This window comes from Corvus cornix, chromosome 9 (assembly GCF_000738735.6).
Source record: "Corvus cornix cornix isolate S_Up_H32 chromosome 9, ASM73873v5, whole genome shotgun sequence".
Classification (NCBI taxonomy): domain Eukaryota; kingdom Metazoa; phylum Chordata; class Aves; order Passeriformes; family Corvidae; genus Corvus; species Corvus cornix.
The window spans coordinates 15,486,224-15,512,832 of record NC_046339.1 but is presented as its reverse complement, the minus strand read 5'-3'; the positions used below and the strand labels follow the sequence as shown (position 1 = coordinate 15,512,832).

At 39.1% G+C, this 26,609-nt stretch overlaps 1 protein-coding gene across 3 annotated transcripts in view; it reads right to left on the bottom strand.

The window, feature by feature from the left end:
- Positions 1 to 5,172: 5,172 nt before the first annotated feature.
- The window catches only part of DNER (delta/notch like EGF repeat containing), a 116,009-nt gene continuing 94,572 nt past the window's right edge, over positions 5,173 to 26,609 (bottom strand). The window contains exons 9-13 of one of the 3 annotated variants that reach the window (XM_039557016.1): positions 20,985 to 21,107; positions 18,465 to 18,578; positions 17,329 to 17,460; positions 11,462 to 11,729; positions 5,173 to 6,264 (exon numbers count right to left, since the gene is read on the bottom strand). In XM_039557016.1, the coding sequence (XP_039412950.1) occupies positions 6,153 to 6,264; positions 11,462 to 11,729; positions 17,329 to 17,460; positions 18,465 to 18,578; positions 20,985 to 21,107 (749 nt within the window). In that variant the 3' untranslated portion in view covers positions 5,173 to 6,152. The remainder of the gene's footprint in view (positions 6,265 to 11,461; positions 11,730 to 17,328; positions 17,461 to 18,464; positions 18,579 to 20,984; positions 21,108 to 26,609) is intronic. The other 2 variants (XM_039557017.1, XM_039557018.1) reach the window with 2 other exon arrangements.

Below are 26,609 nucleotides of genomic sequence, written 5' to 3'. Positions count from 1 at the left end.
AAAATTGGAACAGTCACACTCATTTCCTTGAGTGGTGTTGGACTGAGATCCATGTAGAGTCACATGCAAACTTTCTCATATGGGAACATGAATGGAGTCCAAAGTTAAGGACACCGCAGATTCAGATTATTGCCCATGTGTGTTCTACTCCCAGGAGATGGAAGAGAAGCCACAGCTGACTTCATAAGAGAGCTCTGTTCTGTTGCAAGGAGCCACCTCGGACAGGAAGTAGACCAGTCCACAGGAAAAGAAGCACATCAAAAATTTAGGCTGAAGGACATCTCCTTGACAAGATAGCATTGCTGCCAGAGTGATAAACAGGATCTCTCCTGGTCTGTGGGATGCTAGCAAAAAGCCCAGGGTCAGCAGAGAAAGAACAGATTGTTTCCCTTAGACTGGTCTGTTATTGAAGAAAGCACAGCAGACCAGCTTATTTTCCTAAATGATTAACTTTGCTGCCTTTTCTGCTCAGCACATCAGATAAAAATGTTTATTCAGTTAGCTTATTTATTTACATTCCTTTGCCAAAGATCTCACCAAACAAAGCCTATTTGATGATTTATTCTTTGCTAAAGGGGAAACTTATTTACAATAATCATCTTATCATAAACTTCTTAAAAGGAGGATTTGAAACTGGAATTCATAATAACAAAGAAATCTGACTTTTCCAGAGAGGTCATATTTGTTATCCATTTTGCACTGTAGAAAAAAATAAGCCAGCTGAGCCCAGATGAAGCTGGATGTGGCATAACTGCTTTGAAGTTTTGTTTGTTTTCACTGGTTGACCCACATCCTGTTGGAAGGAATCACCTTCAACTATTTGGAGCCATTCCAAAATATGAGGGGGAAAAGGATATAAAGGGTTCAGATGCTGGGTCCTATAGAGGGGATTCTGCAGCACAGAAGTTGCACCAGAGGGATCAGATCTAGTGCAAACAGCAGAGAGTCAAGAAGTACAAAGAGGATTTCTGAGGGACACCTCTCCAGTGACCAGCAGATCAGACTGAGGAGGAGCTGAGAGCTCATCACACTCTGCCCGTCTTTGTAACAATCTCCAGCATTCTCAGGTAGCAGCAGCAGTATCTGGTTGCTCAGACATCAGACTCTGGCTGCTCTCATATCCCTGATGAGATGTTTAAGATGGACATAAAAGTGTCTCAAATTTGCCTTATGCCATCCCTCCTGACCCCACACAACTATAGTGTTTTGGCAGACACTCAGCCAAAGTCTCAAGGGACAGAAGACAAACTTGCAGGGAGGAGATAGAGCAGATCAGCTCCATGTCTCTCATTTGGCACCAGCTCTGTGCTTTGCCCTTCTCTCACTGCTCCCCTGCTCTTGCAGAGCATTTCCTAAGGGTAATGGACGCTGAGAGAGACAATGTATTTTAAACAAGAATTTTGTTTATATTTTGTTATAAAATAAAGTGTGCCTGAAAGCTGTAAGCCAATGCACATCTCTCTCAGCAGGTTTGAAGAGAAGGTTTAAGCATACACTGGACTGCCCTGACTCCCATTTTTTATGTTGGGAACATGTCTGAACTCATTAGCTCTTGATAATACACTCATTATTTTAACTATTCATAGCAGAAAATAGCATGAGAGACTAAACTCTTCCCTGAATTAATCTGGCTTTCAGCTGCCCTCCATGATCCACGGGAGGACTGTACTTCTGCACTCCCTCTGAGGTCAGGAATACAAGAGCAGAGTACTATACAAACAGCAATTTCAGCCCAGCTGTACTGAGCAGCACATGAACCTCAAAAACATGGCAGCAGTGAAAAAAGTGTTCCCAAAGCTGGTCACACAGCAAATACCTCCCACAGAAACCAGGCTGGAGGCACCCAAAGGGAGGGCAGGCTGGGTTTGCATCTGTCTGATGCAATGTGCCTGTCTACTCTGCAAAAGCTGGGTGGTTGTGTGCAACACGAGAAGGGAATCTCAGAGAAATTTTGGACACACAAGGATTTAGCCACATGAAGGGGAAAAGAAGTTCCCTCTGGCAACACAAGTGAGGAGTGGCTCTTCGATTCCCCTCAGCCATTCACACAGAGAATAATATTCAGAGGTGTTGAGTTTATTCCTCATCAGGTGTCTATTGCTATCAGAGAAGAAACTACACATCTTCAGGAATGTCATAACTGCTCAGGCACTTCAACAAAGCCCTGCTGGAGAAAAGCCATGCTGTTTCCAGAAATTAGGCTGAGACAAGATGAAAACATCAGTTCTGTGACTGAAGTTTCACAACACAAGACTTCACTAAAACAAGCAATGTTTACTCCTATGGTCAGATCTTTTATATTTTTAGATGCACAGGGACACCAAGCCACTTTCCCCCAAAACATCACATACATTATTTTTAAAATCCCATTGTTTTCAAAGGGATTAACCACATAGAGACTTCACTGTTTGAGGATGCACTCTACTGAGTTGAAGTCTCTTTTCAGCTCTCGTTCCCCTCACACCAGTGTAGCATTTGGCCACATTTGCAGTGAAAGGAGAGCAGCAAAATCAGGCTGATGTGTTTGGTACAGGGCGTTACCCAGCCCTGCCTGACAATGCTCAGGGTTATTCAGTGCAGGGGGTGCCTCAGGTCTCCTTGCAACCTCTCACCAACCACACGTGCCTTCCCCACATCCCAGCCCTGGCCATGAGTGTCCCTCTGAGCCCATTGTTTAATATACTAACAGGAATAGGATTAGATAGCTGAAAACAGAGTTCCTGCAGGCTCAGCCAGGTCAGGACCGCATCTCCAGGCCTTTCATCCTCTGCCTGCTCCCCCAGGTGAGGGATGGGACTGGCAGTGCCCCAGTGCGACTCATGGCAGGGCTGCTGCTGCCATGTGCTCACCGCGCCTAGCACAGGGACACAGCAGGGCTCTCGGATCCCAAGGGTGGACGGATGGTCTGCACTCAGCTGCAGAAGGGCCGAGCCACTCACCCCAGAGAGCACCCCATGGCACAGTCCCTGCAGTGAATGTGTGCTGGGGACACAGCAGGCCTGGCTGGTGTGGAGACCTTGTCTCCTTCTCGAGCTACCTGTGCCCCTCAACAACCACACTTCTCACCATGTCTTTGGAAGATGAACTGTGTTGGAGTTAGGAAGGATTGAGAACCAGCTTCTTCCAAGTGCAAGATTTGTTACTGAACACTAGCTCTGATGTGGGACTGTGGCTTCTCAGCCGAGGGTTCAGCAGGATGTCACCTCTGGTGCCCACACAGGACGAACGCAGATTCCCAAAGCACCTCCCAGAGACAAGACATAAAGAGAGGATGAAGCTGTGGCAATGGTCTAATTTTTCTCAGCTGAAGCTAGGTTTACATCTGCAGGTTTTAATGGATGTAATTTGTATGGTTTTAGTCAACATGTGTTTTCTAGCTGTTGTGCTCAACTGTTGCCTCAGGCCTTGTATCTATGCCATACTGCAATTAGCCCAACCACATGGATAGGGTCACTGTCTCCATCATTTTGGACTGACTCTATCCAGAATCCACGTAAATGATGACATTTTCCTGTTAGCACATGTATCACGACTCTGAGCTGTAAAGGCAAGTTTCACACCACCCTAAGAAACAAGTGAGGATACATATGCATGCTTCTGGGGAAAAAACACTCAAGGACATTTTCTTATTTCCAGATGGAAGATGATGAAAAAAATAACCAAACTTGGAGAGTGCACAAGTACTGGAGGTTAATGACAAGCCCAGAGACTTGTCCCTGGCTTGTCCAAGAGGAGCTGGAGGCTGTTAGCCCATTGCTACAGGAAGACCACCTACAATCACCCCTTTCTGCAACTGGATGATTTACAGAAAACAAACAAACAAAAAAACCCCAACCAACCAAAAACAAACAAACAAAAAAACAACAAAAAAACCCAAAAATGTGTAGTATATTAACAGCGAGTGGTATTTGCTATACATCTGTATTTGCTCCCTCTAAGGAACAAACCTCGTACAGTTGGGGAAAAGGATATGAAATAACCAGTGTCCCTTGTCCACACTCATATATATCCTCAGGATACGATCTGGTGTATAAAGACAGTAACCAGCTTGTTCTTGCAGATTCAGAGTTGGGATACAAACACAAGATGGGTTTGTTCCCTCCAGGTCTTAGGGCAGCTCCATCTGGCAGGCAGTGCAGTGCCTCACAAATATCTCACAAGTGCATGCATAACATGCCATCAGAGTTCAATAAAATAAATTGGAAGGAGACAAAGCAATTTTCAGAATACAATTCACAGGATGCACAGGATGATTTACAGAAGCTAGAGGCTGCAAGCTGACAGGAAAATAGCTCCTCAAAAATTACTTATCTTTCAGGTCAGTCAATTGAGAGAAATATGGGTTGGTCAAGAATCGCTACAAAGGTGTGATTTGTATGCAGAAAGGCTGCTGCTCATTGCAGCATCTCTGTTGCAAAATATAGACCATGAATATGTATGTTCCCTAGAACAACAAGAGTTGCTTGTTTCCCTACTTTATATAGATTTGCAAGCCAATATTTTACCAACTGAAAAGGCCAAAAATTCTGAAGAATGAGTATTTCCCTTCCTCTGATTAACAAATCAATTACAACAATGCCTCTTTTCTGTTTAAGTTCCCAAAAATGGTACAGGGTATAGCTTGCTCTTGACTTTTCTTTCTTAAGGGTTCTCAAAACTTTCCTCGAAGTCATAGTAAACAAAAGTTTCAATGTACTGGTACAGCAAAAAACTGTGCCAATGAAAAAACCTCATCTGACAACCACCAGGTGCAAATTTACAACCTCTGTTGTTCAGGCCTTCCATGCCTGAAGAATGAATGAACTGAGATCCTCAGTTCTCTTTTTAATAATTATTTTCTTGGACCACCATCGTTGAAAGCCCATGCTAGCAGATACAGGACGTCAGGAAAGGTATTCTGGATTTCTGAGGAGCATTTGGCATTTCTGTAATTCAAATGCAGAATGGTGTTACTAACCTGCATATCCACCATCCGGGGCTATGCCTTTACCCTGGAGCTGCACTGGTCTCACTTTTGAGAGATTACCTTGATAATACAAATCATTTTACCCTTTTCAGATTAACAGCTGGAATATCATCTTTTGGCATTATTTATAGTGCATCATATGCTCATGTCCTTTCAAATTTATAGACAACACTTCAGTTTGAAATGAAGAAAAACACAGGAACAGCTGCAATCTTCACTGGTTAACGTTTATTCTGTATTTTCTGAAATAAGCAAGAATTTAAGACGCCCATAAGCGATCAAATACAGCCACAAAAACCCCATACTGATCCTAAATAAGAAGCACTATGAGAAATACACAATATTTCATGAAACAATACTGTACATCAACAACCTTTAGGAAACAAACAACTCAAACCATATGCTTAATTTACTCACAATATAAAAAACTTCAACCTTTAAAGAAAAATATAGATTCAGTCCAATTGTAGGATCCAATCCCATACCCAGTGAAGTCAATGGAAGTTCTCTCATTGATTTCAATGTTTAAAGGATCATGCCCTTACTTTGCCTCAAGAGGCACTTTAATTATTATACAAGGCCTAGCTTGAATAACTATTAAAAAATGTCAAACATCAACTCAAGAGTATGTGTTAGCAACTTTCAGGAAATAATGGAGAAAGAGGTTATCTATCCATGCATGGAATAAGGCAAAAGCTAATTCATTCAGATTAGGAATAATAATTTTTACTAGTTTCTTTTTCACAACACAAACATTTTAGACTTTTTTAATTAATGGATATATTATATATCATATTATGCTTCACATTTTTCCTACCTCTACTGAGAAAGCTGGCACTGACATGTCATAAAGAACTCCTCATTAATTATTGTTTTCTGTTCTGTAACAACCACAAGAAACTCATCTGGGTTTAGTAATAGTGTCTACCAAGAAAAAAGCACACACTATCATAAGCTTATAGTTTATAGAGCTCAAGGTACATTAAAATGTAAATCATGAAGTTCACAAATTCTGTTTTAAAATATTTTTCCAAACTAAAAGCTGCAGAAAATTGGTTCTTAAATATTCTACAGAAAATTCTGAAGCATCTAATGGTTTAAATTACTTACGCTTTCTTCTTAAAAATATTTAAATTAGGTTAGTAGCCCATCCTTTTGAAAAATAATCCAAAAAAGATACACTAGATTACAAATCTTTTGTCTTAATCAGTGTAACCAAAGGTTTGTCATCTGGGCTGTAATCTTCATAAGCAATGGGGGTTGCATCATACATTGCAGGTCGGGATTTCTTGCCAAATCTGGAAATAAAAGAAAACTTTTGGTGACCAACAGAAATATGAATGAGTTCATAGCAACAATGCAGTGAGTTATGGCCTGTGATCAGAAACAAAGTCAGAGAGCTTATATAAACTCTATATAACAAAAGAAATCCCAGGAAAATTAGGCAAAAAATGGTCAAGTATTTTTTCTTATTGCCCTGATGCAGAGAAAACAGTACAGAAAACACAGAAACAGAATTATTTACGTAGTCATCCACACTAAGGATTTTTATGCACTTATGGACTATATTAAGCCTATATTAATTTATGTTGTGCATACTGGAAAGTGAAATTCAGAAAATTCAGATTTTGAGGATAATATTTAGCCCAAATCAAAATTAACTTGATTTTCTTCCAAGATTTTGTGCAGCTTCATGACTTCCAATTTCATTCTTGCCTGTTTTCAGTGATCTAGAATTGCTGACAAAAATGAAATGGCTGAAAGCAATATGATACATATGGTGAAAATTTCATTTTTCAAAGTACTTTAGCTGTGAATAAGGCCACACTAGATTCATTCCCATGCATGAATGTCTGTCTTCTTCTATAGATTATTTTAATAAATACAGACAGGTCACATTTGCTCATCACCATCACGATGGATAAACCTGATTTTCTACAAATGAGGTAAAATTTCAAGAATAGAACGAAGGAGTCAAGTTATGGTATTTTACTACATCAGAGGCAGCACTGAATTCTGAATCACCCTTTCTCACCATCACTCTCAAGGGTTTAAAGGAAATAGAGCTTTGCAGCGATACAAATGATGGTGAACATTCTCCAGAGATTTAAGTAAAAGTCTATCTGCCCTTTCTGACAGTAGAGAGCACATGGTTTGTTGCACACAGTGAAGCAGGACAAAATCTATTTTCTCATGTAGGTCAGGGCTGACATGTGCCCCTAATTAGAAAAGGCTGAGAAAAGAGCACAGCACATGTGCAAGTTGTTTATGGCCTGGTTGAGCCACTGAGCTGCTCAACCACATTGCTTTGATCAGGTGGTTCAGAAGTCAGTTCCTGCTCATAACAGCAGCGATCTCACCAATCTCAGAGGTTTATGTCAAAGACAGAAGTGTTAAATGGGAGCTGTGTTCAATGGGTGTGTATCTGGGAGGACTGCACAACACTGCTATGCTATCTAATTGATGACATAAAGGAGCACACAAAGCAATTATCAATACAATCTCCAAGAGGCAATGATTCAAGGGCTAATCAATAGTGAAAAGATGCAGGTCCCTGCTACAGACTGTGCTGGATCAATTAACTGCCTGATTACAGCAAAAGCACATACAAGCAAGTGAATAAAGATTTTTTCCAGGGCAACCAAACACAAGATTATTCATCTAACAAAGAGTATACACTGTATGGAGAAATCTCGATCCTGGGAAGCACTGAGTGTGGAAAAAGACTGCAGGGACATGATGGATACTCATTTTAACGCTAGCTTCAATGCCATACTGTGACCAATTATGTGCTTGGGTTGGTAAACAGTGTAGCAGTAGCGCTGGGGAAGTTCTTCAGGCTCTACATTGAGCTTTGGCATATCCATTCATGTGTGATGATCGTGTTGTTCCAATGTGTACATCAGAAATACTTACCAGGGGCATAGGGATCATCACAAAGTAAAGTACATGAAATAAGAATCAGAAAATGTATTTTGCAGTGAAACATTAAACAAGAGAGACCTGTGTAGCTTGAGAGAAACTGAGGGTTCCGTGACAATTCTGAGGACAGTACACATTCGTTGTAGGAATTCTTGGCAAAGGCAGCTCCGTGTGTGTGTGACAGACACTGCAAATCATTGTCATATTTGGAATGGTCTTGCTCCTCCACTTCCTTAGAACAACATTTCAAGAAATGCCTAACTATAGAGAGTTATTAACCTCAACAACTCCACTCAAGGAGAAGACTTTTGAGAACCCTGGACAGCTGAACCCTGAGGAAATGGTATCTTCCAACTTCTGTGGACAGGCTGGAGTTCAGAGTTTCCCCAGAAACAAAAGAAAGAAATCACATGTTGCTACTCTGTTCAAAACCAGCAACTGGCAAAGGAGTCCACAAAAAAAGTTTAAACAAGAGACCAGAAGTTTAAAAAAAGTATAAAGCATATTGAGAGGAGGAAGGGATTCTTTTGGCTTTCACAGGAGGAGAATGAGAAGATTTATTTCCTCTGCATTATTCAGAGAAAAGGTCAGGTGTGCAAGTGGCATTACGCCTTGCTTAGAATAATTGAGCTGTAATACTAGAGCTCCCAGAAAATTAACCCTGGCAGAGGATGTATATTAAGCAATTGGCCAGTGATGTAGAAACCAGAGGCACAGGCACATGTGATTACATTTTACAAAGAGGCAGCTGACTGAAACCTATGCCAGGAAATGGTAACAAATGAACTTGTGCTGATGCTCATCTGATTCAGAAAGCCTGGGACATTGCAGTCCCACAGAGCCAGCTCCAGCACAGGAATGGGGAGAATGTGCAGTGGAGAGAAGGTGACCCTGCTGTGACAGGATAACTTAATCAGAGTCTCTTGAACTGGACTCTTCAACTGACACAGAGACAGGACAGGTCGGTGCGTGAAAATAAAAATTAAATGAACTATGCTGTAAGTAGTGCATGAAGGCTACTGATATCTGGGCACACACAGAACTAACTGCAGTACAGTCTGAACCAGATCATTCATGAACTCAGTGTGAATGCTTTTCTAAAGTGAATGATTCTGTTTCAATAACAGATCTTGGTTCCATTTCAATGACGTCTTATGGCTGCCATAGCCAGTGGTCAAGTATTTCATTACGCTGTTCTCTTCCAGCTTTAAAATGTATAAACTTTAACATAAAAGGAATGTTTCTTTACTGTCTGCATAATGAATGCTGAAGAGAGCTGTGCTTCACCTGCTCAGAAAAGTATCTAGTTCTGATCTGCTAATCCTAGGAACATTCACTAGAAGTAGACATTTATTAGTAATGATCCTTGAGCACATTGGTTTTGTCTCACAGGAAGTACCTTGATTAGTAAAGATCAAATTAGAAAAATAATTATCTAGGAAAAAAAATGCTGAAAAACATGAACAAGTAATTTAAAAATAATTTACTGAATAGGCAACAGGCATTCACACCCCCTGGACACCTGCTGACTTTACCAGAAACCTTACCTTTCTACTAACATTTCCCTAGGCCTCCATTTTCCAAAATTACTAGCAAGTTTTGGTATCTAACTGTGAAAGGGAATTATTTTCTGAAAATGCCAAACTTTCTGTTATTTGAAAGTAGATTTCTTAAATACAGTAATTCTGAAAAATCAAACCTTTATATATGTAGGTTTAGGAATTTATGCAAAAATAACTATAAAAGTTGTGCTACTTTTTCTGGATTGAAATTACCAAAACAATGGTTTATATCCTTCTGAACCCAAAATATACACAACAATCTCCACAATAAAACTCCATGAATTACCTGACCTGGCAGCTCTATCTTGGATTTTTATAAGGCATCATATTCTTGGAGGCACCGAAAAGTATTTGGAATGAAAACATTTCTTTTCATTTGCATTAAGTAGAAATACCTTTTCCAAGATAGGGAAACCCTTAATGGACAATAATGCAATTTCTAACTAGATAATATGCATTTGACAAATCATCATTAATCTATCCCAGTCTAAGAACTTTTTTGAAGCTGGAACACTTTGAAGGGCTACTACCCAAGCTGTGCTGTGATTAACTGAGCCTGTGGGAACGCCTCACCCGTTTCAGATAATTTCGATGACTTCAGCAGTGGTACAATTTAACCTATTTCATTTTCACTGAAACAGAACTGGAGCATTCAGAAAATGAATTACCAGCAATCACCAACCAATATGCACACATTTCTCCATGTCAGTGCACAGAAACATGTCTCCCTCAGTTGTTTTAAGAGCATTTTAATGATAACACACATGAACACTGTTGGAATTTGAAGTGTTCTTGACAAATTGAAGAATTGGGAAAAAGGAACACTAAAAATGAAAGTTCTACCCTATTAAGAGAGATGTCAAACACAGAAGAAACCGTACTGACTAGGGAACAAAATGACACAGAGTATCTTGGAAAGAGGAAAAAGTCTAGCAGGTCACAAAAGTATGTCATTTTTCACTAGAAAGAAAAAAAAAGAAAAAAAGAAAAAAAACAAGCAAGTTTCCTTTTCAGATGTATGAACAGGAATGCCATAAATAAGATGCAGGAGGTGATTACTCAGTTTATTTGGTGCACATAAATCTTCAGATAGAGGACTACTTCCAGCTTTAGGGGCCCCTCTTCAAAAAAAAAAAAAAAGAGAAAGACAATCTGGAGTGCGTCCCAGGAAGACAATAAAGAAGCTGACATGATCTGGGAGGAGATACTGAAAGAATGGGTTAGTTAAATCTAGGAAAGAAAACAGTTGTTTTGCTTTGTTTGTTTTTATCATAAAAAAGTAGCGGGGGAGGGCTCAGCATCTGATATACAAGTGATATGAACAGCCTGACGAGCAGTAAGAAAGAAGCAGCCTAGTCCATAGCAAAGAAAATCCAGGCTCGATTTTAGGGAAGCCCTTTCTAACTCTACTCAACTCCTTTGGAAGTTTTTAAACACAAGTGTTGGCAGAGAGCTAGGTATATTTAATGCTGTATGAGTGCCATGGCTTACACTTGAGCTTTCAAATCGCTTCCACTTCTACTCTTATATTATTCTGATACTCAATGCAAGGGCTCTATTAAATTTCAAAGTGAAAAAATTACTGTCTCTAGGAAAGCAAGTAAGAAAGGCAAATTGGAGCACAAAAATGAGCGATGTGAAGAGATTCTCTCTGAATAATCTGGTAAATTAGTCACAAAAATCAATGTGCCTTTGCTATCTGATCATATTACTTGTGTGTAGCAGTTAAAGAATCTTTACATCCCAAACAGAAGATCTGACAGGCTAAGAACTCTGCATATGTCCCACTTCACCAGTTACACCAAATAAAGTCAGAATAACTCCCACTGTTTTCAAGGAGTTTTGCTATACTATCACACTTCAGATGAGAACAGTGAGCAGTGCTGGTGATCCTGTGTTTTCCCAGCAAAGCAGCCCATTCACTCTGCCAACAGCACTTAGGTGCACTGTGCATGAACTGAAACTACACATCAGAACAGATTCCTAGGAAATCCCCATCCCCAGCACAAACCTGGCATGTCGGATGGAAGCAATAGCACTACTGAATTCACTGTCAATGCTCCTACAGTTGTAAAACTCTTCGTAGGCTGGCCTGGAAGAGCCCTGGTACTCGATGCGGCTGATGCGGCAGATCCCCACGATCAGGATGATCAGCATCAGGACAAAGGCCACACACAGGGCCCCGATGATGATGTAGAGGGAGTGACGAGGCATATTTGTTAGACTCTCTGCCATGTGCCCAGACTTCCACTGCAGATCTGCCAAGAAGAAATAAAAGGCTATCATTAATTAATAATTTATATCCGTCCTGCTGAATAGAACTAATTTATTATATTCCTTTTCAATATTTCTGACTTTTGAAGCTATGGAGATAGGTAATTTGAACCTTCCCAGGCTCTGTTACCAATACACCGCCATGCCTAACATGCCACAAATTTGAATAGCACTATGTTGAACCTTCACCCATTTTTTTCTGTTGATTTTTAAGGTCATATGGGAACACCTATCCAGTCTGATCTCCTGTATAACCCAAGTAACACAAAATCATAAAATTATTCTTGCATTATGTTATTTTATGCTATAGGCTCTCTAAAGGCAGGCAGGTTTTATGCAAAAGCTTCTAGTAACCCACCAATCCTCTGTGCAGTTTGTTCTAATAGTGAAGCCTTCCACTAAAATGTGTTATTTAACATGTATTAAACACACTTGGTTTTTAATTTGAGACACAGACTTTCTTATGCCTATCCACACCAGCCTGCAGAGACTTCAGCATTTCAAGGACAAAAAGGACACCTCATAAGGTCCTACAGTAGTAAGCCCACTAGAGTCTTTTCCGAAGCATAATTTCCCTGAGATTCTTAAAGCAGACCTTAAAGTAAAGCCAATGTTGCAAAGGCTTCTTGTATTTATGTATTCCAGATCTTCTGTATAAATATTCTTGATCCCCAAACCATAGTCTATCTATGCCAAACAGATTTTCTATCAATTGCCTATGTCCTCAGATTTGTTTCTCTCTAGAATGGGTCAGAATATTTCTAATTGATATTTCTAATTAACCTGTACTTCCCTCCAGGGTTGCTTTTTGGCAGTCTTTTAAGCCTATGGTCTCATCTATTATTTCAAAACAGGAACAGACTTGAATCATACTGACTATGGAAATGTAACACTCTGCAAAAATTATTTCTAGTAAGTGCCTGTTCCTTTTTCAAATGTACTTCTTCTTTGCACTGATTTAGAAACTCCCTTTACTTAATCACCAACAGTCTGGCAACAGGGCTACCAAGCATATGCTTTGGGAGGTTAAGACACTCTCAGAAGCCACCTCTCAAGGCTGCTGATGATGGCAGATAATTCAAGCACCTGAGTTGAAATCACCAGTTTAGTGGCATCTGTGGAAAAAATCTCCATCTATGGTAGAAATACAGGGCATGTACAAGGACAGGAAATACATGAAATCCATTTTAGAAGGAGGTGGTGAGAAAGCCTGAAGCTGTAACATGTGGGATTCAGCTGGGCAGAGTTTGGAGAAATGGCTGCTCTTTCTCACAATAGTGAAGGTTGTCCCAGACCACCTCTCAGCTCAGGGTGCTCAGACTTTGTCCACAAATGTGAGCTGAGTTTAAGGACTGGCTGTTTGTTTCTCTTACCTTCTTCAGAGGTCAATAAAGTTTTGATCAGCCTGAATCATTCAGTGATTTAATATTTCTAAAGTGCTGTTACTGCAGTTTGCCCAGTCAGGATACAAAGGAAGGAATACAGCTGTGCTCTGTGCAGTTTGGGATGGGCTTCTATTTTTGTTCTGAAGCACATTTGTCACACGCAGTGGTTTCTGTCAGGCTGTCAGACTAGGCTGAATTCAGATCTAATGTGTGCAGATATATGGCAAGACAGTTCTTATTTAGATTCCATGTCTTCCATCTCTGGATGACAAAGATGAGAAAAATTTCTTCCTTTTTTCCTGGCCATATCCAAATACAAAGATTAACAGCTTATACTCCAAAGATCAGAAACAGTATATGACAGCTCGAAATCACAGTATTTTCAGTTGGTATATTAATGTTCATAAAATTAATTAAGAGTAAGATTTCAATGCACAGCACAGCCTGTAGCAGAAATTCTTCATAATGTCAGTTTTCAAGTAACCACATGGTTTGGCATACCTCAGTAGCTACATTAACAATTTAAAAAGTGGTAAAGGTATTAACAAATAACTAGCAGGCATTAGAGAATTCATATGAGACATTTGTAAGCATTTTTACAGTGAATGCTCCATTAACTTCTTAGTTAATGCATTTCATTTTGAAAGGAAGAATATCCTCTTTATAATTAAGACCAATTTAATCCTATTTAATTGGAATTGCTAATACTGGTAAGGACTATAAGATGATATAATAAATATCACAGTTCATCCAGGCAATGTACATCTTGTCTAGTTTGTTGTATATACAGCACTTAGAAATTAAAAAGAACAGTCTGACAAGAAAATAACCCTGAAATCCTGTTAAGGTAGTGAATTCAAGCAGCTAAACCGGCTGGTGAAAAAATGGGGAACTATAAATAAGGTGGATCTACAAAAAAAGATTAAGTACCAATAGCCTCCTTCATGGCCAGTAACAGAAAATCACAAAGGATAAAATGTGATCTATTTAGTCAAATGACTCCCAAACACCAGCTTCTTGAGAAGCCTGGTTTTGTGTCTTTTTCTAGCATTCAGGGGGATGGTCCAATACAAAGTCAGTATGCAGTGTTTAAATGTCATTTCCATCACATTATTAACCACTATGTACAAACTGCTGAAAGAATATCATAAATATTCCAGGAGAACTGGAAAGATGAACAGAAGCAGATTTACTAATAGATTCAAACTTTAGACGTCAAAGAAATCCACTGCACCATTGTCTCAACTCCAGTGAGATCAGAAGTGCTGCAACTGTTCATAAAAGAGCTGGATTTGGCGTTTCTAGATATGATTAGAATTAAGTTCCCATCAGTTTTTCAATTCACAGCTCAGGGAAAGACAGCGAGTACAAAGATCTTCACATGGCTACATAGGTCTGTAGAAGAAAAATCTGCAGATCAAAATACTTTTAAATTCTTTCTGCAAAGTGATTTCTTCAAAACTCAATCCCTCTCTGTTTGCATAATCCTTTATAAACGTTAAAACCCGAGTTCTTTACGTAAGCTTCCACAGCTTTGCACATAAGGCACTCCATTGGTTAGAGAGGCTGCATGTCCATGGATATCTGTTTTGGGGCAGCATGGTGTCCCATACAAAACACACTTTTACTTTGATGCAGTGGCAAAGTGACTTGAATAGCAAGGGAACATCAGACATTTGCTGAAGTGAAGCTTATTGAAAAAAAGACTGGTGACCCTCAAATTTTAAACGTAATTGTTCTTTAAAATGTATTTTTTGTGGCTATAAGAAGGTTTTCATTCAAGACCAATCCAAATCAGAATTTTTTACACTGCATTTTTGTATCTCCTCTATTATCGTTATTATTACATACGTGCACTCTTTTAGCTATTGTCATGGGTTGGATAAAAAACTCAGTAATTTCAACCTCTTCAGTCGAAAACAACTGCCACGAACAAGGCAAGGTTGAATATTTCTGGTTCAGAATCAGCCTTGCAGTGTTACTAATGCCAGTTAACACTCAGGTAATTCCCTGCTTTCTGTCTTAGCAGTCAAACATAAAAGAACTTGCATCCCCCCTATTAAAATGCCCTAGGGTATATTACCATGTCCCACAGCCATAGGGAGGAGGAGGAGAGAAGATCCAGCAGGCAGGAATTGTGCAGCAAGATTGATTTATTTAATTATTTTACAAACTCTTTTATAGACATTTTCCTTCATAGTCTAATTGGACAAGGATCAGCCACCCCTTGGGGGTGATTGGCTAAAATCCTAAAACACCCATTGTCAAAATATTTTTCTACTGTACCATAAACAAGACTTCTCAAGGTTGCAGGCATTTCATTGTTTACAGAACTCTGCTACCTCTCCTGTGAGAGAGTAAAGTCTCTCACGGACTTAGAAAATAGCAAGAAAATCCTTGCTAGCAGCATTTTGTATCCACAACCCCCTAACAGGGGAAAGAAGAAATAATTGAGTAGCTGGACAGTAGAAGAGGCTCCTTCCACCCTCTTTTCTGCTTCTCTCCTTTTCCCATATGTCTACATGCACTTCACTGTGTATCTGTCATGCAAACAGCTAAACTGTGAGTGACTAGAGCATGACAGCCAGAGCACCCCAGAACATGCACCACTGAATTCCTATAGCACATCTGCAGGCTCAGAAAGCATGCAAGCCTTTGTATCCCTTTGGCATTCCATAACATAACAGAAATGTAATTGTTACTTCACCAAGGGTGAAGTAACTCCAGGAAGTGCATTTCCAGGATGATTATTTCTTTCTCCAAGAACTAAACCCATCTGCCAGCCAACTACTTAATAGCAAAGGCAGGCAGAATTATACTGCCTTGCTGATCAACTTGGACATGCATGTTGCAGTTGTCACCAACATCAGCCTTGTCAGCAGAAGCTCATCTGAGCATATTTTAGCATCAGCAATATGGCACACAGACAGCACACAGTGTTGTGCTCCCAGTGTCCAGTGGCTCTGCACCACCCAGGGAAGCATGTGTGCCATTCAGAGAGACAACAAAAAAGGCAAGGCTGTCACCATCTCTGGGCTAGCTGGCAATAGTCTTCTGCAGTCTTTGCTTACAGCAGAAAGGACTGAAACTGAATGTACTGCGTTAAAGTAAGGACTAACATCAAGAACATCAAGAGCAGAATCCATTTTAAAAAATTGTCAATATGTTTAAAGTTTAAGTAAAAGAGAGTAAAAAAAAGAAGGTTCACATGCTCCTTATGTACATGAGATACAGAAAACATTTTTTAATCCAGCCTTCGTGTTTGTTTTAGCAATCTATCACCCATCCCTGCAACCTTAACTGTGCTAACAAACCTGTGTACCTGTATTATGACTTGAAGGGATCTATGACCACAGTACCCGAGCATTCAAGCAGTTAAACACACTGTTGAATTCCCTAGAAAAGACAACATCTCTAGCTCAATAACAAAACATCAGGGAAGTACAAAGCAGGTCTGTGAACAGCAGAACTAATGAAGCCTAATCACCATTTTAACTCTTCTACAGTTGGGCTTCATACTTTCTGCCTCTCCTGGACTCTCCAGTGTGCCACAAGGATGCCCTTACAGCGAAACTTCTCTCTGAACTAAGAAACAAGATCACAGTGAAGCTGTTCCTTCCAACCAGTGGAACATCTCTTAAGTCTTACTGAATGCTTTGGAAATATTTCGTCTTGGAGCCCTTCTTCTCTCTACAAAATTTGGTGGAAATTAGCCTATGGCTGGAAAAGTTATTCCTGAAAAAGTTGGTAAATGCATGCACACACAAGTCACGGCACAATTACACAGAACCAGTTTCCTTAGGTAAGCAAGTTCCAAGTTGTTTTGCTGAAACATCACTAGAGCTTCAGGTGCTCAGAAGCCAATACAAGCCTGTTAGGACCATGCTTACAGTGCTGTGGAATACACTTGACCCAAAGTGTGAAGGGAGGCTCCGAAGCATGAGCACAATTAAAAGGCAAACTGAGTGCCCAGCTCTGAGACAGCAACCCTGACAATCTAGTCCGACACATCTCAAAGTAGGGTGCCCAGAAACAGAAGTTTTTAACTTTCACAACAACTTTTGAAATGCTATGGCCAAAAATAAAATGAATTTAACATGATTTTAGTAATTTACATATCATTCAGAGTATTTGTGCAGATAGGTATTTAGAGATAAAGAGAGATTTCTTTAATATACCTTATCATTTTTAGAAATGTTTAGAGAACTACAAAACTTACGTATTTCACAGTTTGCACCGACCCATCCATGAGGACAATGGCAGGTGTAACCACCAGGCTGATCTATGCAAGTTCCAGCATGGTGACATGGGTTGCTGTCACAGTCATTTACATCAATTTCACATTCTTCACCTTACATACAGGAAAAAAAAAAGTTATGCATGGCAAGTGCCTGACATAGCAAGTACCTCCTCAGTCATTTAACTTCTCTCTTGCTGCAAAACACCTTAGAGTGCAATACATCTTTATTCTCAGAACATCAGAAGTATTCCAAGAAGGAGGTATTACCCTCATTCAACCAGGTGAAAACAAAGCCTGAGAACTAAGGGACTTGACTAACCTCACTCAGACTCTGTCTCATTTCTCTAAATATAATTTCCATCCCAAGAAAATGTGCTATAACAGATGATCATGGATATTCTGATATACTATACAATAATGTAGATAATTGGTGCCTGAGGAACTGACACTGTACAATAGAAAGCTAATCCTTTTCCAAAGAATGCCCTCTAATTAGCACAGATCAAAAAGTACAATTTGATCTATAACCTAGCTATGGATGGGTTTACCTATTACTCTCACACTGGATATTACCTTACATGACTAAGAGAACATCAGGTTGCAAATTTTCTTGACATCAGACATTTGGATTTCACCCATCACATCAGTCTAAGTACGAGGCCAAAGTATTAAATGGGTTCTTTACCAGCCTCTGAAAGTGTAAATTGATTCTTAACAAGTACTTTAGTGCTTTTAGGAATTGCATATTAAGATAATGGAATAAGCTGTTTCTTGACTAAGGTCACTGTTAAAACATTTTCTAGTTTCAACGGTGTCCAATTAGTATATTGGGTTACCTGGAAATCTTCAAAATGCTATTTTTAAAATGCAATCTAGTCTAAAGTAAGGTCATAAGCCATGCTAAACAGCTGTTAGCTTAGTGAAGTCTCTTTAGTAACAGGCTTTTTTTTGCTACAACGTTCAAAGCAGACGTAAGTAATATCAAAAATGTTTCATTCTCACTAGACTGATTAATTCCTTCCTTGAAGAGACACAGTCGTACTTGGCATTTGTTTTCCTCTAGACACGGTGAACAATGACAACTGGACATTCTGTGTAACACACAAATCACTTGCCTGCATATCCAGGTGCACAAATACACGTAGCATTTAGACCTTCGCTGTCACAAGTGCCACCGTTCTGGCAGTTGATGTTAACACAAGGATCTTTGTATAATTCACAGTGCCTTCCTGTAAAAGGAAAAATCAGTAATTGCCATTGACATGACTGATACTGGCAGCATGGAATCAGTACATGTGATAACTTGACTTCACCTGGATGAGTGTGCAGACTCCAAACCTGTACTTCTGGGCTAGTGATGCCATAACACTAAAGCCATGTGTTTCATGCTGGCTAAACTTTTTACACACATGCCTCCTCTCTGCTCTTCCCACAGGCCATGGGCTAGGAGAAGTACCCACACTCTGATTATTAAAAGAAATACAGGAGTATCGACTATCTCCCAGCTCCTTTGGATCCTTGCAGCAAAGCCACTTTTCATCAAAGAGGTGATAATTGTGTAACAGTAGCTAGAATGATAACATTTTTTAGCTTTAATGCTGTACAATGTCAAAGCATTGTAGAAGCATTAAGGTACTGTCTGCTTAGAAGAACTATTGGATGTCTATCAAAAACCATATAATGAAGCATAAACTGATCGGTTATCTAAAATTCTTCAGTAACATGTAAACAATAATTGTCTTGACTAGGAATTTTATGTAATAACTTATTTAATAACATACATAAGGATTCTGATGCCTCTCATTACCTATTGCTGTAAAGTGAGGAGTATTACTGAAGTAATTAAAAAAAAATATTCAAATGTATAGTTAAAAATAAATAATTGGATGGCTCTACTTCATGCACTACCTTCACTCTTTCATGCCCAGTGTAGGCTTGCTAATCCAGCAGGTTTGCCTTGCAGAAGACAGTGCAAGCTGTACCTGGCATACAAAACATGTAACACAGCGTATTCCCACAGCATATAGGGATGGGGAGAGAGACTCTAATGCTACGGCTACATGCATCCTTTTCTTGAGGTCTACTGTTCAGATAAAACTTATTTTTATATATATTTTATATGTATACATACAGACACATACTCACTACAGACCTGCCAAAATCATTTTGCTGACATTTGCAGTGTTAGCAGCAAAAAGGCAGAGCACTCTCGTTGAGCATCCTGCAGGTGAGGACCCGCAGAGGCAGCAGCCCATGGGGACCTGCTGGCACAAGCTCCAGTCCTGCCCATCCCTGAGAGCTCATCTGTCTGCCAGCCAGGGGGTGTGGAGGCAGAAGGGGCACTGCAGATGGGCACCACTGGGGTGGTGCCAAGACTGAGGCCTCTGATGGCCACATCATATCTTGAGATGGGTACCTCGGGTCTATTCACTGGTGCCACTGAACACCTCAAGTACTGGAATGATGGGAGCTCAGTAATCAGCAAAAGCTGCTTACAGGCCCAGGTGCCTTGCTTTCATTTACAGCACAATGTGCTGTGCACACAGTGCTTCCACCTGCACCGACAGGTCCAAGGAGAAGAGAAGATGAACATTATGGTGAACATTATGGTTAAGTTATGCTTAAACTGTCATGAAACGCTGAGGGTCATTTCCTTACCAGGCCTCTAAAATGAAGAATTCTGTATCTGTTGTCAAAGAGTAGTGCAATCACCAGTGTGAAATACATATTTAGCCTCAAGCAGCTGTTAAGAGAGCATTACTTACCAGATATGGATTGATATGCTTAATGAGAAAATGCTGGAGCAATGTTCCTTAAAACATAGTAATTCTGTTTAAAATATTTATTTATTTTTAATCCTAATAGCATATAAAATTACCTTCAAAATGTTCTCACAGCATGATTCAACACAGAATACACTAAAAAAGTATCATTTTAGCCCTCCCCAGAAGGACTTGTCACAGACCACTGATACGTGTTAATTTGTTTACAGCTGAAATCTACTGTGAGAGAAAGGATTTTGTATAGCCAAACAGACACTCTTCTCATCTACTTTATAAATTACTTAAGAAATGCCAAAGATGGATTCCATTTGAACAGAGATCTCAGAATAGCTGCAGTTAACATGGAAAAGCAGTCACAGACCTATTACTCTCTCTGGGCTTTACCGTCTTCTAAATGAACACTACTACTCCTTTGTGCTAATCTATTTCAAATACTAATCTTTTGTTATTATGTTTTTAGCTCACTTCACTGGAGAAAATTAATAAAAAATAACTTGAAAGCTCTCCATGTAAAGGCTCCAACAACTGATGAAAAGTCTATTGAACAGTTATGTTTCCTTTTAAAAATGCATCACTTTCTAATATAGCCTAAAAACAGCAGAAGAAACTACACCTGAGAAGAACAGAGAGAATCCATTTGTGCCCAGACAAGGACATGCACTCCTCACAGAGAAGCTAAATCTGAACTATTCATTTGAATAAAGAGTATGGGATCAGGATCAATACTGAAGTTTGTCTCTGCTAATTTTACATGAGGGATATATTTCTGCTCAGTGGAGGATATGGTATCTCTCTGTTTGTAACAGAACCTACCATAAAAAATACAGAGAACAACAGCAAACCCCAGCCTACCTTCGTATTCAGCAAGGCACACACACTCGTAGCTGTTGACGAGGTCTCTGCAGGTGGCTCCGTTCTGGCAGGGTGCAGACAGGCATTCATTATATTCTTCCTCACAGTAAAGGCCATGGTAACCTAAATCACATGAAGAGGAAACAAAAATAGCTATGAAACACTTCCCAGTAAAAATTAACAATGAGGCAACTACAGACCATGGGCAGATGCTTGCTAATTTAAATATACTGTGCAAACTGATATATGTTAAGACACTGATTTTAAAGGCATCTGTTCCCCAGGTGAAAATTACCAAGAAAATATTGGAAGCACAATGTTCTGAGAGAATTCCCTGCCCCTGTGATAAACCACAGGGTGTAAGGATGGAGGCTGGTGGCAGAGGCCAGAAGCACCAATGTCAATACCCACACTCTGATTATTAAAAGAAATACAGGAGTATCGACTATCTCCCAGCTCCTTTGGATCCTTGCAGCAAAGCCACTTTTCATCAAAGAGGTGATAATTGTGTAACAGTAGCTAGAATGATGACATGTTTTAGCTTTAATGCTGTACAATGTCAAAGCACTGTAGAAGCATTAAGGTACTCCATCTTTACAGTATTCCCAAGCCACAGGCAGGTATTATGGGCTGATTAGGCAAACATAGAAAGCAGAAGCAGAGAAAAGCTACACAGCCTGTTAACAGCCACTGAGTCATTTGTATTATGAGATAAGAAAGAATTAGTTAATCCACTTGAAAACAGCACCTTTTTCATTAGTTAGTGTGCGACACAATCACGAGTCTTAGCAGTAGTTGAAATTACAGATGTAGTGTAGTCTATGATATAATACCATGCACTGGAAGAGTGCTCATGTGCTTATTAAAAATTATTATTATTATTATTATTAATTATTATTATTAATCAAAAGCTTGATTTCCTTATTACATAAAAAAAGCATTAGATGAATGAACGTACAATGAATAAATTTGCAATGGGCATGAATAAAGATGCCAGGAAAAAGGCCTAAAATATAAAGTGTAGATTCTGCAGTATGATTTTACTTCTTAAAGTAATCTCTAGTTAGTAGCAAAATTCATAGATATGTAAGGAGGGTCTCTTTCATGAACAAAGACCCAAAGAGGGGGCAGATTCTCATCTTAGTAAGTGGCAATCTTTATTCAGTATCCTGGTCTAAATTTTTGCCAAAATTCTCATAGAATCATAGAAAATAGGACAAATGCTGCCTTCAGACACCATTTTCATTCCTCCTCTCCCTCCCTATTATGGATAATTCAAAACAAAATTTTATGAAGATACAACTGTTAGTACTACTCAAGATGTATAGACAATAACATCCATTATGATTCTCAAAAAATTGTCCTTTCATAGGAAATAGTTGGACTATTAAGTTATTAAGAAACATTTCAGAACCATTTTCTCCAAAGCTGTCAGCCAGGCAATACAGAATTAATTATGCTAAATGTTATGGGTTTTCTTGCTAGCCTACAATGAAGTTTATCGAGCTTATGATTCTATGAAATATCCTATGTAATGAGATCTGTAGCCAACATACAAACCACCAAAATCAGATGGGAGAATCAGAAAGAAAAACAGATGGGAATTCCCAGTGTTTAACACTGATGTAATGAGATATTCTCAGAAAAAATGTTTTCCACTTCTCACCTTTTCAAGAAAACGAAGGGAATTTGTGACTAAATAGCTGTCTGGTTTCCAAAATCAATATGAACTATGGTATCCCCTCCTCAGGCTGCAGCCAGTCCATGCTGCACACTACCGGGGAAAGATGTTTTCTCTCTCCACGAGAGGGCAGGTCTCACCCTCACACAATTTCACCCTCATCTTCACCCTGGGGACAGCAGCTTCCTTCTGCTGAACTGTTGGGATGGAGAACGTTCTGCTGTGGGACCACCTGAGGGAAAGGCATGCTTCTCCTCAGGGAGGCAAGAGGCACCTTGTCATTCTAATTGAGCATTTCTCCTTGTATTACTGCTTTTAAATTATACTGATGTATAAACCCTGTAGTATACTGAATTCATACATATGTCTTCAAAAAGACTACATAAATAATCTCTGTATTTTTGTTGAAGAATTTAGATTGAAAAAGGAGAATTTTTCATAAATAACTTCAGAGTAATGGATTCTAGTGTAGTTGCTTCTTCTCTTTCTAGTAGTGCTACGATTCTGCTGCTTTTATGTTCACAGCCAATGCCAAATGCAGCTCTTGCCATCTTTCATGGTGTGCAACATTTCTGTGCACATATTCAGAAAGAAAGAATACCTACATTATCAACACTTCTCCAGCTACTGTGTCCTGAACAGGATAAAAAAAAAAAAACAGTAGGCATTACAGCTTCAAAAAAGGGCAACTTCTTTTTCTAGGTCACTTGAAACTGAAAAAGCCTTCAGTAACAGCATCTTCATGAAGGTCCAGTTCTGATGTGCTCTCTTCAGAGGCTGAGGAATGGACAGGGAACCTAAAAAACCCTAAACCAGAGATGTCCATATGTTACCCCTTTTTCCTCTACATGACCATCCCTTTGCTACTGGTCTTTACAAAAGCAAAAACAGATCTGTTGCCATTTTCCTCTTGAACCCCAAATTCTTCTTCCTCTTTCTTACGCAACAGGAAGGCTGCCTTGAAGAGAGCAGGTTATTTTCCTGATGCCTTCTGGCATAGCCTTCAGTTACATGCTGAACTGCACTGTCTTTGCACATGGCTGTTAAAAACTGCAGAAGGAGAAAATGGGAAAGGGAGTACACAATGTGTGTCACACGGGCTGATGAGGAGAAGACAGGGGCTTTGTCAAAGCCTTCAAGAGCCAAAGATACAGCAGAGTAATCTCTCAAGAATATCTGCTTATTTTGTTAACTATCAGGTTAACAAAAGAAAGAGGCTGAAGTTTACTCTCCCTTTAGAAATCAATAAAAAACAAAGCTGAAAGCTTTTTAGCCTTTTTAGACACTAACTCCTCAATAGTGATTCCCTGGGCTTATCCATACTTAACACTTCACCCAATCAGGGCAGCAGAATACAAAATCCCATCTTTATGGGAAGGCCTAATGGGGTACAATGCAAAACAGCTCTATTTTGCAGGGAACAGCATCAGTCCATATATATATAGCTGTTCACTAACACAGAGTTCATGTTATATAGTCAGGAAATAAATGTGTTCAGCGAAAGTCTGAACTGATACAGCAACTAAATAAGAGAAAGAGAGAAGAATTCTCCAGATAGCAGGAAGGTAGGAAGCCATGCTCACCAGCCATGGCCAGATTGCATGGAAGGTTGTCTTAGTGTAGAAGTGGAAACAAGATGAGAAGCAGTAACGGGCTCAGAGACAGTAAGGAACTGCAATTAACCTAAAGTCACTTCTTCCAGAGCTCACATACCCTGTCCCCATTACCAAATGTGGGCAGAGAAAGACAGAAAAGAAAAATTGCCACTGCTGCAGACAAATGTTGCACTGGCCTCTGCAACGGCACTAAAATAAACCTATGCTCCTAGAACCCTCTATTAAGCTGCATTAGCAGTAAAATCAAGGGAACATATTCTATGGTACTACTTCTAAAGTTACAGCCACTTTTTATACCCTGCAGCACTTTTTCTGAAACTCCTCTTTTATTTTCTTTTTTTCCAAATGTTCTATATATGCCATATATATTTATATAGAGGGCAGGTGTTAATGTCTGTACATGTGCTTTGCAGTTTCAAAATCTATGTCTTTAAAAAACCCAAATTCAAAACATTGCTGTGATATTAAGCTATGCAATTTCTAGCTACATTTCTCCACTTTGGAACAGACAAAATTAAAAGTACTATATTAAGTATTTGCATTTGAAATTTATAATAGTAGCTGTATTAAAACAATTGCGTATAAAGAGTAAAAAGGTTTAAGAGGAGGAAGAAACTGCATTGGGATCCAGGGACTAAATAAAAATTCTATGAACAGATGAAGTGGGGTCCCACTAGTTTCACCAACCAGGCTCTAGATGAGAAATCCAACAAATGAGCACAAGAACTTTTATTAGAATTAGTTCTTTAATATGGGGTAAGAAGTAAAACACGACACAAACTCTGAATCTAATGTCCAAACATTAAGTATTTCTTTGTTACCTGTAAAGGGTGAGGTGATAAATATTAATAATTGGAGTGTGTAAGCATATAAATAAAGACTTAAGGTAAGGTTTCATGTGCAATTGAAAAATCAGACACACAATACAAAGTAGGTATGGTTGCATAGGTCTGGGAATTCCAGAGAGTCCCTCAACAGATATTTGAAGTATGTTCAACTTGGAAATAACTTACACACTTTTCCTTCCATTCTGGAAATAGGAATATTCAAAAGTACTAGACTGCTTTCCAAGTTATCTTATACAAATTAGCTTTTCTGTAGAAGCTATTAGATGAAAGGCCACAATGAAAGCCAACACACACAAAAAAAATTAGTAGTAAATGTTCTGGTTGTTCATGTTCTGCAAATTGTGCAGCTATGCAAATATAACTACCATCATTTATCATTCTTCAAATCTGTACACTGGCCAAAAAACCATGGAAGCCAAACTGCCAACCAAGCAAGGAGACTTGCATAGATTTTGGGCTAATTGGAACTATTTAAAATTCCTCTCTTGTTTAATTTTTGAGGCAGAAGTAACACAGATGAAAATCCATCCAACACTGTAAAACAGTGCATAAAGGAAGGACAGTATTTGGGTCACATATATAAACAAAACTCTTAGGTACTTTGTTTCTGTATTACAAAATTATATGCTCTGTAAGATACTCTAAAGAAAAAAAAAAATAGTGCATCCTAGAGCTGAACACAAAAATTAAGTGACAGATTCCAAAGTTTTTAAAATTGTGTATCAGACATGCCAGATAATCAATACAGAAGAGAATTTTAAAATGTCATTCAACAACCTTTCCATTAATATATCTAAAAATATAATGTGTAAGAATTCAGGGATATTCTGAAAGCCTCCTGTACAAAGAACACAGTGGTCTAGGAGCTGGCACACTGATGCTGAGAGCCTGCAAGTGAGAAAGCCTCAGGGTCACAAGGCAGAGACATTTCTTTCCTGGTAATATCTTTATTTTTAACCCTTGATAATGCTACTAAACTGTACACAAATTTTATTCATTCACTTTACAGGTAACGTAACAGACACTGTCAAGGTCTCTTCAAGCAAAATTGTAAATAGAATCTAGCTTCTTAATATCCCAGAGACATAACCCATCCACCCTAGAAAACTGCTTTTTGATAGAGATACCAAAAATGGATTAGGCTACAATTTGTAGTCATTACTTTAGTTTGGGGTTTTTTAGGAATTGCAACCTAGGGATCTTAAAGTTTAATTGCTTTTATCTGCCTTACACTCAATAATTACCCAAACCAAGGGCAAAGTGTATCTTACAGTGCCTCCTACATGCTGATCTACACAGAAGTTGACTGCCCTTTATCTAATATCCCTTTAACTCATGGGGAAAGTATCTGAAGATAATTGATTCAAATTCTGCTGCTATCACTTAATGTAAGACCATGATGGTATTTTTGTAACAGTGAAAAGGCATAAAAGAAGGAAAAGAATTATTCTGTCTATTCCTATCTTGCTATCACTTAGGT